The sequence below is a fragment of the Laetiporus sulphureus genome, assembly GCF_001632365.1.
Source record: "Laetiporus sulphureus 93-53 unplaced genomic scaffold LAESUscaffold_9, whole genome shotgun sequence".
Lineage (NCBI taxonomy): Eukaryota > Fungi > Basidiomycota > Agaricomycetes > Polyporales > Laetiporaceae > Laetiporus > Laetiporus sulphureus.
This window is the reverse complement of record NW_024468518.1, coordinates 735,369-750,140: the sequence shown is the minus strand read 5'-3', so window position 1 is coordinate 750,140 and position 14,772 is coordinate 735,369. Positions and strand designations below refer to the sequence as shown.

The 14,772-nt window shown below is 41.7% G+C and overlaps 2 protein-coding genes across 2 annotated transcripts; one reads left to right on the top strand and one right to left on the bottom strand.

The window, feature by feature from the left end:
- Positions 1-99: 99 nt before the first annotated feature.
- Positions 100-4,872, bottom strand: LAESUDRAFT_696464 (uncharacterized protein). The gene is made up of 14 exons (XM_040906271.1): positions 4,712-4,872; positions 4,268-4,650; positions 3,949-4,218; positions 3,439-3,894; positions 2,822-3,391; positions 2,605-2,771; positions 2,474-2,551; positions 1,849-2,422; positions 1,667-1,797; positions 1,494-1,613; positions 1,228-1,443; positions 1,047-1,176; positions 901-998; positions 100-844 (listed from the first exon to the last, which is right to left on the bottom strand). The coding sequence occupies exons 2-14, from the start codon at positions 4,539-4,541 to the stop codon at positions 410-412; spliced, it is 3,519 nt and encodes a 1,172-aa protein (XP_040766785.1). The 5' UTR covers positions 4,542-4,650; positions 4,712-4,872; the 3' UTR covers positions 100-409.
- A 63-nt stretch (positions 4,873-4,935) lies between these two features.
- LAESUDRAFT_723344 (CoA-dependent acyltransferase) lies at positions 4,936-7,105 on the top strand. The gene is made up of 4 exons (XM_040908399.1): positions 4,936-5,140; positions 5,202-5,829; positions 5,881-5,903; positions 5,953-7,105. Exons 1-4 carry the CDS (start codon positions 4,947-4,949, stop codon positions 6,710-6,712), a joined length of 1,605 nt encoding a protein of 534 aa, XP_040766784.1. The 5' UTR covers positions 4,936-4,946; the 3' UTR covers positions 6,713-7,105.
- The last annotated feature ends 7,667 nt before the right edge of the window (positions 7,106-14,772 follow it).

Here is a 14,772-nt window from a genome sequence, read left to right as displayed (position 1 = left end):
CAGCAATCCTTTGAGAATTTGTTCTTTGCCGTAGAATACGGTCCGAAAGGATCCAGCGCGAAAACGCGCCGTTCCGATCAAAGAAGGAATAGCTCGAGCCTGTGATCGTGTCCTCAAAAGATGGTAACATGAACGACGCAGTCTACTATGCCATATGGACGAACTATCCCGGACTCAAACGCAACGATCCTGTCTCCTCATTCCCTTGCGAAAAGATGATTCGCACCGCTCATTATATAGCAACGTAGGAGTCTACAGGCCCGCTTGATACTAGAGGTATAACAGAATGATTATACAGGTGATCCGCATGATAACGTATATGACAATCGGTGCGTGGTATCGAAAATGCCGGTGTTGAGATGCGAGAAAGGGCATCTGGACGTGAAAATCAGATCTCACAAACGTGAGGCTAGAACCTTCGGGAAGCCCCCACGAGGCCCTCGATTGACTGGTGCTCAAGCTCGTTTCTGGCCTTCATAATGGTGGCGTGCATCTCCTTCATCGCATTGCCCAGTTTGACACCGAAACGATTGAGGATATCTTTCTGCCATGCGTCATACTTGGCGTTGACTCGTGATTGCACTTGTTCGTAGTCGATTACACAGACCCCGAATGACTTCTGTGTATCCGATGTATCGAAAGTCGACCGAGCTTTCTTGATCTCCGTGAGCAGCTGTTGCCAATGCGCCAGCGAGTCGCCGAGCCGACTGAAGACATATTCGGCTTCCAAATCCCATAAAGATTGGAATTGCAACCATTTGGCCACGTATTCCTTGAGCTGCTGAACCTTCTGCTCAATGAGTGCAAATGGCCGCTCCAGAGTCGAATCAGTGAATCGTGTCAACTGCGAATCAAACCAGTCAACAATCCTACAAAGAGCTTGCGCTGCGCATGACGCACCAGAGACGTGTAGGTCGCTTCTGTAGCCGTTACACCTTGCATCTGCAAACCGATCTCATATCGCGAGCTCTGGATCCTCCTCAGTTGGCAGACGACTCCTGAGAAAACATTAGATGAGCAATGTTTGAGTGCGTGTTGTAGCTCACCTAACCAATTGTGTAGCTGCTGGACCCAAGTCTGGCGCGCATATTCAATCGGAGGGTCGAGAAAGATTACTTGATTCTGGATCCGAATCTCATGTACAATGGGTTTCAACGTCATCCCACCGTCGAGAGACTGCAGATAGATCTAAGTAAGTGCCGATGGATATCGCATGGTGTTACTCACCTTCTCATCCCGCAATCGCTTGTCACCTCGACGCTTAATCATGACATCTCGCAAAGGCTCACGTCGGCCGTCAGCGTCCTCCGATCGGTCAAATTCCGAACACCAGACTTGAATGATATGAGTCAGGCGCTGAAGCAAGGCGGTTTCGATCCTCTGGTCAAGTTCTGCTACCCAGTGCTCCAGGTTTGCGTATCCCTCTAGATTCAGCCGATCAATCTACTGGTAGTCATTGTCTAATCATCATGTGGCATGTAAAGCGGACGCACTGCTGCCTGGATTCTGCCCAACAATTCTATGAAGGCTTCGGAAGTGTACGGACAAGTAGAAAGCTCTTCTACGGAACGAGCAATGTCTTTGTATAGGTCGATTACGTTGTTCGTCTTGTCCTAGTTTTGTGCTTCAGCGAACGAAGCTGACACTGGCAAGGGTGAGAGCAGACCTGCAAGATCGACACCACACTAGCGAACTCCTGAACGAACTGGATGTGGCGATTGTCGCGGGGATCACCGCCCGAGACGTATCGAGCTGTATCATACTGATTTACGAAGTGATCCCATCTGATGTTCATGCCTATATTCATGATTAGTCGAGACATCCTAATCGCTGTCGATTATCGCCTACCGCGAGTGACCATGCGTTGCGCCTCATTCCGATATTCTGCAACCAGCCACTCTATCCCCTTGTTGTTCTCAATGAGGTCGAGGGTCTGTCCATAGGTACGTACAGTCTCCATGAGGCTGACGGCATGGGGATAGACTCGCTTAGCGTCCTTCGCCATATTCGTAATGGCATGTGGGACCTGAAAATTTTGCCATAGCAGATTCCTGACCTCCTTGAACAGGGTGATGATCTGTGGGTCGAAGTTGACGGCCAGCTGGAAGCTCCCTCCGCGTAACCGGACAATCTCGAATAGCCGCCCGTTTACGCCCATATCTCGGCGGTTGATGTCGTGTAGCCATGCCTCGTACACTGGTCGAGTATCTAGCTTCTTGCGGAAGGCAGTACTTTCTGACTGAAGCTTTTGTCCTTCGGCGTACAGTTCCCATCCCTTACCAAGAACGTCCTCAACGCGTTTCATGTACGCCTGTAACTGTCGGTCAATTTGACGCGCCCAGATGATGGCGCCAGAAATCGGCGGCAGGTCACGCATTTGGGACATGTGATAGGCCTCGGAGGACCTGTATTGCGTCTTGAACTGCAGAGAAGGTTAACATCACCGGGCAGTTACACCTGAGGCACAACCCACTTTATCGTGTAGCTTCTTAATATCTTCCTTCACTGAGTCGATAAGCTGTGTTTGATACTCTTGAATAGCTCCACGAATCTGGCAATCGACAGTACTTAGTTGACATATGAATCTGATGCTACTGCACCTACCTTTGGCCGGACAAACAGTGCATTGAACTTGGAGAAGACACGGAACATCTCGTTTGCATTCCGTGCAGTACCAAGTCGGTCTCGCAGGCGCGCGATGATCTGGTTTTCTACTCGAGCCACGCGCTCATTGTAGGCGTTCTCCGCAGCCACCCAGATCTCGTTTCCCTCTAGACCGATTTAGAATCCAGACAAAGCAACACAGGATGTGTATGCTTACCGGTCGAGACGTCCAGCACGTCGATGCGTTTGATGACCTCATACGCCTCCTTCACCTCCGCCTCCATATCGATGCCTCCAATCTCAACGCCGACTCCGCTGAGGCCTTTGGTGGGTGCAGTCATCGCGGCAAGCTGTTCATGCTGTTTTCGCCAGTTCCGTAGGTAGTTGATGCGCTCCTGCAGCTTAGCATGGGCTGCGGCGATCTTGATGGGGATGAACTTCTCCGACCGCTTGCGGGTGACCTCACGGGCGACGTTGGTAAATTCCTTCATGTTGTCAGTCCAGGTACGGAATATGCCTTCGGTTTGAGACATTAGACGCTCGAATGTATCGTACGGCGTATACAGCAAGCGATGTGAAGTGAGAACGCGCAGGAGCTGGTCGTTGAAGTCGCGAGAGATGGCTTCTACGAGCGGGAGTGCACGTCGGATGGGATACGGCGAGAGCTTCAGCTTGCGGTTGATGTGCTGGAAAATCAGAACGAGAGCTTCCTGTATCTTCTCAAGATCGGTGGCGGAAAGCAGCTCATTCAGCGGGAAGTCTTTCATGAGCTGGTTGTACTTGTGCACTGCAGGATATGAATGCACGTCAATGGAGCAATCCGGCACGACTCACCTGTATCGGTAGCATCCTTCAATCCTGTGTCGGCGATGAAACTAACGGTGGCGTGGAAGCGTTTTGCGTTCCTCAAGCAATCCATCACCATGTTGACCTCTTCGCTGCGTAGCTGGGCCTCAATCCCTTCTAGTGCTCTCTCGAGACTTAACCAGAAGTTGATTTCTTGGGATGCAGTCCCAGAAGATACGTCGCGATTGAGCTTGGTGACAGTCTGGATGGATTTGATCCATTGGTTCACATGGCCGTGCAGGGTGTTCAGAAAGCTGCTATCATTCAATAGCTTGGGAGGGATATCTGAAATACTGGGCCGTCTCCCTGCTGCCCGAGCTTCCTCTACAGTTCTCTGAATTATAGGATGAATGGTTAGGTGGGTCTCTGGGATCTCGACGTTTTGCTGCAAATGGAGTAGAGAAAGCTCAAGCTCGGCGAATTTCTTCTTCGTCATGGGGATGCCTGCAGATATCACCGGTCAGCAAGCAGACACAATCGATGGCATACACTGCTTACCCATCTTGGAGTCACCTTCTTTGTTCCCTCCTCGAGCACCTACGAAAGCCTCGAACCATGGTTTGACGGCACAGCTCACAACGGCATGCAAACTCTCGTACGGTGTTTCGTCTCCTCCGAAGAGATTTAGGATGTGCAGCTGCGTAGCTAGGGGAGTCGCCGTGTCTAATGTGGGACCGCGCTTGATGATGGCAAGGGTGGTTACGTGGGAAGGGTCATAGGTTAGCTGCGAGGTCAGCTTATATGTATATGTAGGCGGGGCATCATCTGCTATGTTTGGACGTCAACGGAGAACTACACTCCGAGAAAGGATGCTCACCTTCGTCCTCGTCCTTCTTCTTGACAACATAGATCACTCCTCCACCTTCCTCTCCGAATCGCGAGACGCGTTCGTCGAAATCCTTGTCAAACAGAGAGTCCAGCTCTTCCAGGTATGCCCCCACTACGGGTGGCAGGAGCGCAAGTAGATACGATCGGAATACAGAAGCATCGAAAGGTAGAGCAGGTTCGGAAAGCCCATCATTCGCAACGCCATTACCATTGACATGCGCGGTACCATTAGCCAGAGGTATTGCAGGCTCGACAGCAGCCATGGCTAGAGACAATCGTTCCGAGAAGATGGAGCTCTGCGACTAGCCAAAGGTGGATTAAATGATGGCCTTGAAGAATTGCCACTTGCCCAGGAGAATGCACGCGAGAGGGCTGCAACGAATGCACGTTAGATCGTAACAGAGGTGGTGATTGACGAACTTTTGCCACTCACTTATATCGACACTGCACAAGCAGGCGTCCTAAGCGATGATATAGCGAGGTGCGCAGCGGAAAGACGCGAGTGGAGGACGTCAGGTCGTGGCTGCCCCGGAACAGGCAGAAAGGATGAATATTGGACGGAATGCTAGCTCGACGCGTCGCGTTGCGTTCACGTAGACGAGCGCTTATCCCAGGTCACAAGTACTGCCCAATTGGCCTGTCGCCCTCAATCACGCACTCGATTAAATATGGATCCCTCCCAACCTCTAGTCTACCGCTCATTACCCCCCCCCAAAATGCTGCTTCGTCGCGTCTTGTTCCCCGTCGCTCGCGTTCGGGCTCGTTACCTGCGCGTCTCGCTTCCCTCCACGGCTCGCAAGCTCAAGGAGTTCAAGCTGGCCGACATTGGCGAGGGCATCACCGAATGCGAGGTCATTAAATGGTCCGTCCGATTTTTCTCCTCATCTATGTTTCTCTCACTGTCGCGAGGAACCTGCTATCAGGAACGTGAAGCCTGCCAGCTCAGTCCAGGTCTTCGATCCTCTTTGTGAGGTCCAGAGCGACAAAGCCAGCGTGGAGATTACCAGCCCGTTTGACGGCGTTGTCAGAGACATCCTTGTCAATGAAGGTGACGTCGCGAAAGTCGGTGCAGGGCTCTGTATCATCGAGGTGGAAGAGAGCGGATCTGACGCTGCACACTCTGGCTCTGCTCCCTTGGCGACCCTGGAGAGTGCTACGCCGCCGCCTCAGGAACAGCCTTCCACTTCGATCATCCGGGACGGAAGCATAAAGGGAGAAGTCAAACGTGCGGTTCCAAAGTCGCGGCCGCATCCATTAGATCCCAGATATTCTAGCGAGTCGTCTGAAACCTCTCAACCATCCGGCAAAGACGTATTAGCTACTCCTTCAATCCGTTACTTTGCTCGTCAGAGAGACGTAGACTTGACGCTCTTGGTTCCAGGCAGTGGAAAGGGTGGTAGAATAGAGAAGCAGGACGTCGAAGCTTATCTGGCAGGATCTGCGTCGAAAGCCTCGGAGGTGGAGACAGCTGCCGCCAGTCTCGCTTCAGATGCTGAGATCACCATCGAGCTGGGCCGCACGAGATTGAACATGTGGAAAGCAATGACGAAAGTCAGTTCAGTTCCTCGGAACGGTGACATTTAAGCTCATTCAGGTCAACAGAGTCTGGAGATTCCGCAGTTCGGGTGAGTTCCGTCTTGTTAACAGTGGTCTTTCGTCGAACACGGTGTATAGGTGCACGAGCACGTTTGACCTAACGACCCTACACGACTTCCTTCCCATGCTCAATTCTCATATACCCAAGCATTATCTACAGAAGCCACAGAGCCACTCGCCAGTGCCTGTTGTCTCGCCAGCATCGTTCTACCCGCCTCCCGATCCTCCAGCGATCCCAGAGTTTGCGCGTTATACTCGTCTTACCTATTTACCATTCCTGATGAAGACACTCTCGAAGGCTATGGCGGAGTGGCCGCTCTTTCGCTCGTCTCTTACCTCTCAACCGAATTCTTCAGCAGCTGACAAGCCCACCTTAACCATCCGCCCGCACGCCGATATCAGCATCGCGCTATCCACACCGACCGGTCTCTACACACCAACTATTCAGCATGTTAATACACGCACCGTCTACGAGATCGCCTCAGTGCTCAAGCATTTCGCGCATCTCGGGCGTCAAGTGCCATGCGCACTCACGTCGGCTGAGATGCCCAAGCGTGGAGGGACAATCACTATCTCCAATGTCGGCGGAGTAGGTGATGTCGACTCTGCGTCCCCCGTGCTCGTGCCAAGTGGCGGCGTAGCAATCGTAGCTGTCGGGCGGGCGAAGTGGGTGTGGGATGTGAATGGAGAGGACGGCAAAGGCGCGAGAAGGCTCAAGGTGCGCATTAGCTGGAGCGCGGATCATCGGGTAGTGGAAGGCGCTGAGCTCATCGGTTTTATGGAGCTGTGGAGGATATGGATTGAGCAGCCGCAGCGCTTGATTGCAGATTCTGTATGATCAATGTGTGTTTTGGGCAGCAATTTCTCATGTGCAGGAAGTTGACAAGCTTGCCCATATGGGCAATGACGGACAGAGGTTGGATCGGACGAAAGGTAATTGATGCCTTTTATTGCTGCATGCAGTATGCCACCTCATCAGCCTTTCCCTGCCTTTTCCTTGTCACTGTCTGTGGTATTGTTCAACAGCCTGATCATGATCTTCGCCTGCTTTCTTGCATGTCTCAGCTGCCTAAACCCCTTAGCAGCTCTATGGGTCGACCGGTCATACAGGGACATGTCTACTTCAGCAGGTGGATATTTACACTAAGCATGTGTTATCTGTACAATTCCTCGTTGAATATCAGATCTAGAAGAAAAACATATTGTAACCCATAAATACACCTTGACAAAGATAAGAGACAAATATGCCATAGCTTTATTAAGAGGGCCATTGCTTTGCATGCAGAGATCAATGGTTTGGAAAAAGACAGACTTGTAAATCAGTCTTTAGATGTGACAAACACTTTTGTCAGTCATGAGTATCAAAAAGAATTGAGAGATGGATCTTATGTATATGCTGCTACTATTATGCTTGGTCTTGAAATAGACCTTAAGTCATTTGTATCCTGCAGTGTTGATGGAGGCTGTTGCAAAGCACCATTGTTTCATCATTGTTCTGATGAAATAGCCAACATCAATTGCAAAAATTGTTCAACTGACATTACTGTCCTTAAGCTTTTGTGATTAGATGATCTCATTTTTTGCACATTTACAGTATATCTGATGTCAAGTACTGGTAACTAAATGCAGTTTATGCTGAAACACTGAAAGGTGCACAAATAGTGGTGGTGGTAAAAAGAGGGGAATAGAATGACATAAGTGAGGTAGTGGCATTGAGAGAAAGTTAAAGGGCTTGTACTAAGATCTATTAGTACTAGCTTAGTATAGCATAGTGTGAATATTTGGACCCTAGTGCTGATCTTTAGACCTAGTATAACATAGCCTTTAGACCTTAGTACTTGTCATAGTTCATGGGCTGATGCCCCTCTGTGACTGTCAAATCATCACCTTGGTCTCAATGAGAAAGAAAAAAATGACAGAACACACTGCACACCATGCCCTATATATATACATACATGCAGATGCACATGAGTATTTGGCTAGACAGCAACAACCTGAGAGGCATCAGCTGATCATCTCTAATATCAATTATCAAGGTTAATTTTTATCTAATCTTTGACTTACTGCCAAGTGTTGACTTGGCATTGAAAGGAAAATACAATGCACTTTCCATCCTAATGTCCTTGAGCAAGCTCAACCATTATTTAAAGTTCAGCTCTGATGTGCGTAAACCATTAGCTGAGAGCTTTAATGTGCATGCTGACTTTTGTCTATAATTTGCAGTGAACATGTCATGACATGTTCTTATCAATAAGTATTTACTTCTTGAACATTGCAAGATCTAGAGGCATAATAGTTTTATTTTCTGATATTCAATGATTGTGTCACAGCGCTAGCTGGGCAAAAGATCAAAGAGACCAAAAAAGTCAGTCACTGTGAAGTGCTGCCTTATTCCCCTGATACCCTAGCTGGCTGTTAAGCCAACAAGTGACTCACTGATATAGAGCATGCTTGAAAAGGTGATAAAGATATAATGGAGCTGGTTAGGCTCAGTAAAGTGACTACTATGGTAGACGAGGAGAAACAATCTGAAGTTTCATCCTTTATATGGCTTGTCTTATATACACATACAGGGGGCCCAATTACATAACCACTACTATAAGGTGAATTGACTATCTATGTATCATAGGCAACTAAACTATATGTGAAACAATAGGTGAGACGATCTGTCTTAAACTAGAACAATAAGTGAGAAGATCAGTCTTCATCCATAACAATGGTGAGATGATCTTTCTCATCGTGACAATGGCTAAACTGTTAGCAGATTGCTAAGATGATCTTCAACAATAGTCCTTGTTCTCTTTGTTCCCAAATGGGCATCACTATTGTATTCCTGGAATAGACCAGTCTGATCTTATCATCAAAAGATCCAGACCTAAATATGTGGTGTAGACTATCACTTGACCTCTACACATCTCACCGCAGACATGATGGCATTTGCAACTATGGTATATGCTGAGTCAGTCTTTTGCCTTTGTAAGTGATATTTGCAACAGTGTCATTTTGTATCTCAGATTGTGAAAATGCAACAGGTTATTCAGTGATCACAGATTAGTTTGAAAACTTTTGGAATATGCAAGCATCATGCATATTTGAACAATATGTCAAAATTTAGCATCATGAAATTTGAGTTGCAAATTATACATATTAGATGACATTTGCAAGTCCGACAGATGAAGATGCAAAGGGTAGATTCAGTCAAGGAGGCCTATATTCAACATTCCGTAGCAGAAATTTACATGAACACATGCAACACCATCACTTCAGTCTGGTACAAGGTGTGAGATGTATTGATTCTAATGTTGAATATAGACCTCCTTGACTGAATCTACCCTTTGCATCTTCATCTGCCGGACTTGCAAATGTCATCTAATACGTATAATTTGCAACTCAAATTTTACAGTGCTAAATTTTGACATATTGTTTAAATATGCACAATGCTTGCATATCTTAAAATGTTTGTAACTAATCTGTGATCACTGAATAACCTGTTGCATTTTCACAATCTGAGATACGAAATGACACCATTGCAAATATCACTTACAACGGCAAAAGACTAACTCAGCATATGCCATAGTTGCAAATGCCATCATGTCTGCGGTGTCTGTGGTGTGGGATTCAGGTGAAGCACGTGATGCCTTGTGGTGTGTGAGATGTCATGTGAGGACATGTAATAAAGAAATACTGTGACAGATTGACAGAAAACTTATTGCTCATCTCATCTACATACACCTGAAATGAACCTTAGAATAGATAATCTTTTCGTGCATAGCATACAGTGTAACAGTAGGCCAATTATACATCAGCAAGTTTCAATCGCAGATGTGCAAGGCTATATCATAATTTCAGATAAGAGAATTGAAAATATTTTCAGATGAAAATACAAGGACATTTATAATTACTTATTATATATGACAGATGCCACTTCACTACATGTCACATCAATTGTGAAGGAGTCATCTGACTTTAAAAGTCTCAACTTATTCTTGAACTATGAATGAGTTCACATTTATGTCTCAGACTATGATCACACAGTAAGCAGCTACAGAACTTAGAGCTCACCTTTAAATGATACTATACTTGCTAAGGTTACTGCATGCTTATCAGCAATGATCATGGCATGATTATTGAGAAAGAGAGGCAGCAGTATTAGAAATATTACAAAATATGATATGAGTATCTTCTAAAATCTCTTAAAGTGTGCAATATTAATTTCATTTAAATTATTCAGTCTAAAGAGGACTTCAAAATAAAGAAAATGCCAGTTATTGAATATGTTAAATTTTTTATAAAATGCACATAGTTGCTAGATTTATATATTTGAAGAAAAAGATGTTTTAACTTTAGTATAGCTTCATATGCTCTAAGATCAAAAAGAAATGTGACAAGAATAACAGATTCTGCAAAAAATGAGTGTCACTCTTTTCAAAAAAAATCCAATCAGCTTATTATAAGTGACATTAAATGTAGTTATCTCAGGTCATGCTATAAAAGGGCCATTTGAGCTCTCAACATTTTGTAAAGCAATTATAAAATTTACATCTGTATCACTAGATAAAGCTGAATATACTGCTCAATGTCAGTAATTGACTGCAGTTTGAAAGTTATTGAAGATAATGACATCACACATCAGTCAGACGATCATGTCAGGGTTGTGCCTAAAGTTAACAAAATAAATGATGTCACTGCAAATCTTTAGCATCAGAAGAAAACTCATTAAAGAGTGATATGTCTAAGATGTTGCTTTTCCTCGACACAAAAGGTTGAATATTACTGTCATCACTGAAAATCAAGCTTAAGTTAGACTTCTTAAAATTAAACACTAACACATGCAATAATTATAATACAATGCATGATGTGTAACTCAAGCAGGATACTGAAGAGTCAAGCCAGACTCTATAGCAGCTGATCATCCATTTCTCTGCATCTTAAGAGGACTGTGTAGGTTCTGCACCCCTTTTAACATAATAATAAATTATAATAACATGTCATGCATTTTTATATTCTGAGTTCTCATTGTAATTGCATAACATGCTTATGTATAAAATTAATTTTGACATTCTTATAATAAACACACAATATGAGCATGTTTTACTTAGAATCTCACTAGATGAATTAATCAGTATTTTAAGATGAAAGATGATAAAGGTATTGAAGAAAAGGTTTAAAATATTTAAGCATATTCACTGTTAATTTGTTAATAAGATTATTTATTAATAATTATTTTTCCAATCATTATATAATTTTTTAGATAAGGTTTTGATGAATGTTTTTGAATCTTCTTTACTTTTTTTATTATTAAAGATGATGAATATATTGTGACTGTGTCACATCTTTGTTATCATATACTAAGCTACCACTAAGATATGAAGATTAATACTCAGATTTATATATTGGTACTATACTATGATTAGGAGGATGATACCAAGATTCTAATGCTAGCGATATGCTAGTACTAAGGTCTGAAGGTTAGTATTATGCTATGCTGTACAAGTATAAAGCTAGTATTAAGATCTACAAGATCTAAATGTTAGTTATATGCTAATACACGGCAGACATAATGTGATTTATTAATGTGAGGAATTGTGTGTGAATGTTGACTGATTTCTTACACATGTGACAAACATTTGCAACTATGGCATTTCATGTTGAAAATGTTTCACTTTGGCTGTGAATGTGCACTATTTGCTGTTTAAATGCTAAATTGACAAAGCTTTGTCATAAATGTAAAACATCAGCTGACATTCTCACACAATTTTCCACATTGATAAACTGTGTCATGTCTGCCATGATACTATGTTAGTACTAAGGTGCAAATGTTTAATACTACACTAGTGCTATGCTAGTATCAAGCTAGTACTAAGGTCTGAAGGTTAGTACTGTATCAGTGCTAAGATTTAAACATTGGCACTAAGATTTGAACCTGAGTATTAACCTTCATATTCTAGCACTGGTTTAGTGTAGAATGATAATGATGTGACATGGTCACAATATATTCATCATCTTCAACAAGAAAAGAATCAAAAAGAATCTAAAATGTTTTATCTCAATTTTGTATAAAAGATTATAAAATAATAAAAACAATTGCTAATATTACATTTAATCTCTTTTTTAATCTTTTGAACATCTCTGACAGAAAAAGGTGTTAAAAACATTTTGAACAAATTAACAGTAAATATGCTGAAAAATCTGAACTTTTTCTTTAATGTATTTGTTATCTTTCATTTTTAGTTATTAATTGCTTCACCTGATGTTCAGAATAAAGCCTATAGCTCCATAATCAATACCTCACAGTACCTCTACTATATCATCTAAATTGAATATACTTTTGAGGGTACTTGATAGCACAATTGTTATCATAGATGAATTGTAATTAGATTGTGATAATTTTTTATTATACTATCAATAATTCTTTCAATGTTATATAATTTCTTATTTATCACTCTTAAATTATTGTTTGCTTCATCCATGAAAGATAATAAATGAATGTTTGAAGCTTTTCAGCATCATCGCTTTCAATTTCTAATAAAATAACTTAAGATACTTTTCACATTTTTATATTAAAAATGATAAAAAGATTGAAAGCAGATTGGATGAAATAATTACTTTCTGTTATTTTTCATTCTTTTCTGTCAAATATAATAAATATATTTGATCATGTCACTCTTGTTATCCTATACTTATCTATTACTAATGTATGGAGGTTTATATGCAGATCCATATGCTATCACTATACCAGTACTATGATCAGAAGAATAATACTAATGTTTAACATTAGCAATATGCTGATACTAAGCTAATTAGTTATCAATTGTTAATATAATGCTAATATCATACTAGCACTAAGGTCTCAAAGGTCACTACTATGTCACTACTAAGTCAGTACTAAGGTTCAAATGTTAATAGAATGCCAGTACTAAAGCCTCAGGAGTCTTACTATGCTAGTATCAAGCAAGTGCTAAGATTTTAGAGTTAATACTGTGCTAGTATCAACATCTGAAGGTTAATACCAGCATAATACTCACATAGTGCTAGCATAGTACTAACATTTGCACCTAAGTATTAACCTTTATATCCTAGTACTCACTTAGTGTAAGATGATCATAATGTGACATGATCACATTATAACACAAGGTTGAAACAATCAATAATTTGAGATGAAAGATAGCAAAGATATTGAAGAAAAAGTTCAAAAAGTTTGAGCATCTTTTCTTGTCAGAGATGATAGAAAGACTGGAGAGAGATTTGAGGAAATGATAGCAATTATTTTTGAATTATTTTTGATCTTCAAAAAAAGTTATAAAAAAAGTTTTAAAGTTTTAAATTCTTTTCTTGTTAAAGATAATGAATACATTGTGATCATGTCACATTATTATCATTCTATACTAAGTCAGTAATAGAATATGAAGGTTAATACTCAGGCTCAAATGGTATTACTAGCATTTAAATCTTAGCACTGGCATATCACCAGCATAGTACTAGTTTATTACTACTTTCTGACACCTTAATGCTAGCATAGTACTATTTTCAGACCTTAGCACTAACCCTCAGATCTTAGTACTAGCTTAGTACTAGTATATTGATAACATTAGAATTCTAATTTTTTTCTAACTATAGCACTAGCATAGTGCTAACATGTAATTCTAAGTGTTAACTTTTATATCTTAGCTCTAGCTTTGTATATGATCACATGACACAGTCGCAATATGTTCATCATCCTAGACAAATAAAGAGTGAAAACATTTAGAACATTTATTATAACTTTATATAAAAGATTATAAATAATAAAAATAAAAATAAAAATAAATATTCATTCAATCTTCTCTGAAATCTTCTCTGAATATTTTTGTCATCTTTTATAAGAAAAAATGTCACAAATATTTGACTTTATTTTTCATCAATTGATAGTAAAGATGTTAAAGAATTTGAACTTTTTCTTTAACATTTTTATTATTTTCATCGTATAGTATTGATTGCTTCACTCAGTGTATTAAGGCAGATGATTATACAGTCACCTGTCACTGGGTGAAACAATCAATAATTTGAGCTAAAAGATAATGAAAATATTTACAAAGAGTTTAAACCTTTTTATCATCTTTACTGTCAATTTGTGATAAAAGGATTCAAAATATTAATAATGTGTACTGAAGTCATATCCATGTTGCATGTATATGTCAGTCACCAGCATTTCATCATTGTCAAGATATATGGTATCACACAGGCCACAACAAAGGTGAGTTTGATGCCAGTCCATGCTGTAGGTGAGATCAGCACTGACAAAGTTTCAGAACAAGCTTCTCAATGTCAGTGTAATGGAACACAGTGCAGTGGTCTCAGAGCTTCTGCATATGGTGACAATGCCATGATCCATTTGCAAGTGAGTGACTTGTGCAATTTCATCTGAGCATTGTCTAGGGTTAAGAAGACTGTAATCTTGTAAGACATGTAAAAATGTGGCATGTTGAGAATTGATGAGGTAAGCCATGGCCACATCTCACTGAGAATAAGGAACACTAATTTGAAATATATTAGATCACCAGGTTGCATGTCAATTGAAGAATTTCATTGCACCTGTTTTAAAGATAACACTGTTTGTGGTGCACAGAAATTGCTAAAATGAATGTACATTGCCAATGCTGATCAGAGTGGTCTACCTGAAGGATGTTAATAGCACTGTTAAGATGACCCTGTGCATCTGTTTGTTCAGTGAGTGATATAAGAGTAATGTCCACATTGGGATAGTTACAGATCTTAAACAGAATGTTTCTGCCACTTGATTTCATACAGTCATTAATCATTGCAGTGGCAGAAACAATATTTGATACTTATGTACATTAGAAGAGCAGCAGCATCATGTACCATCATTTTGATGGTATGAAGAATGGTGCAGAAGTAAAA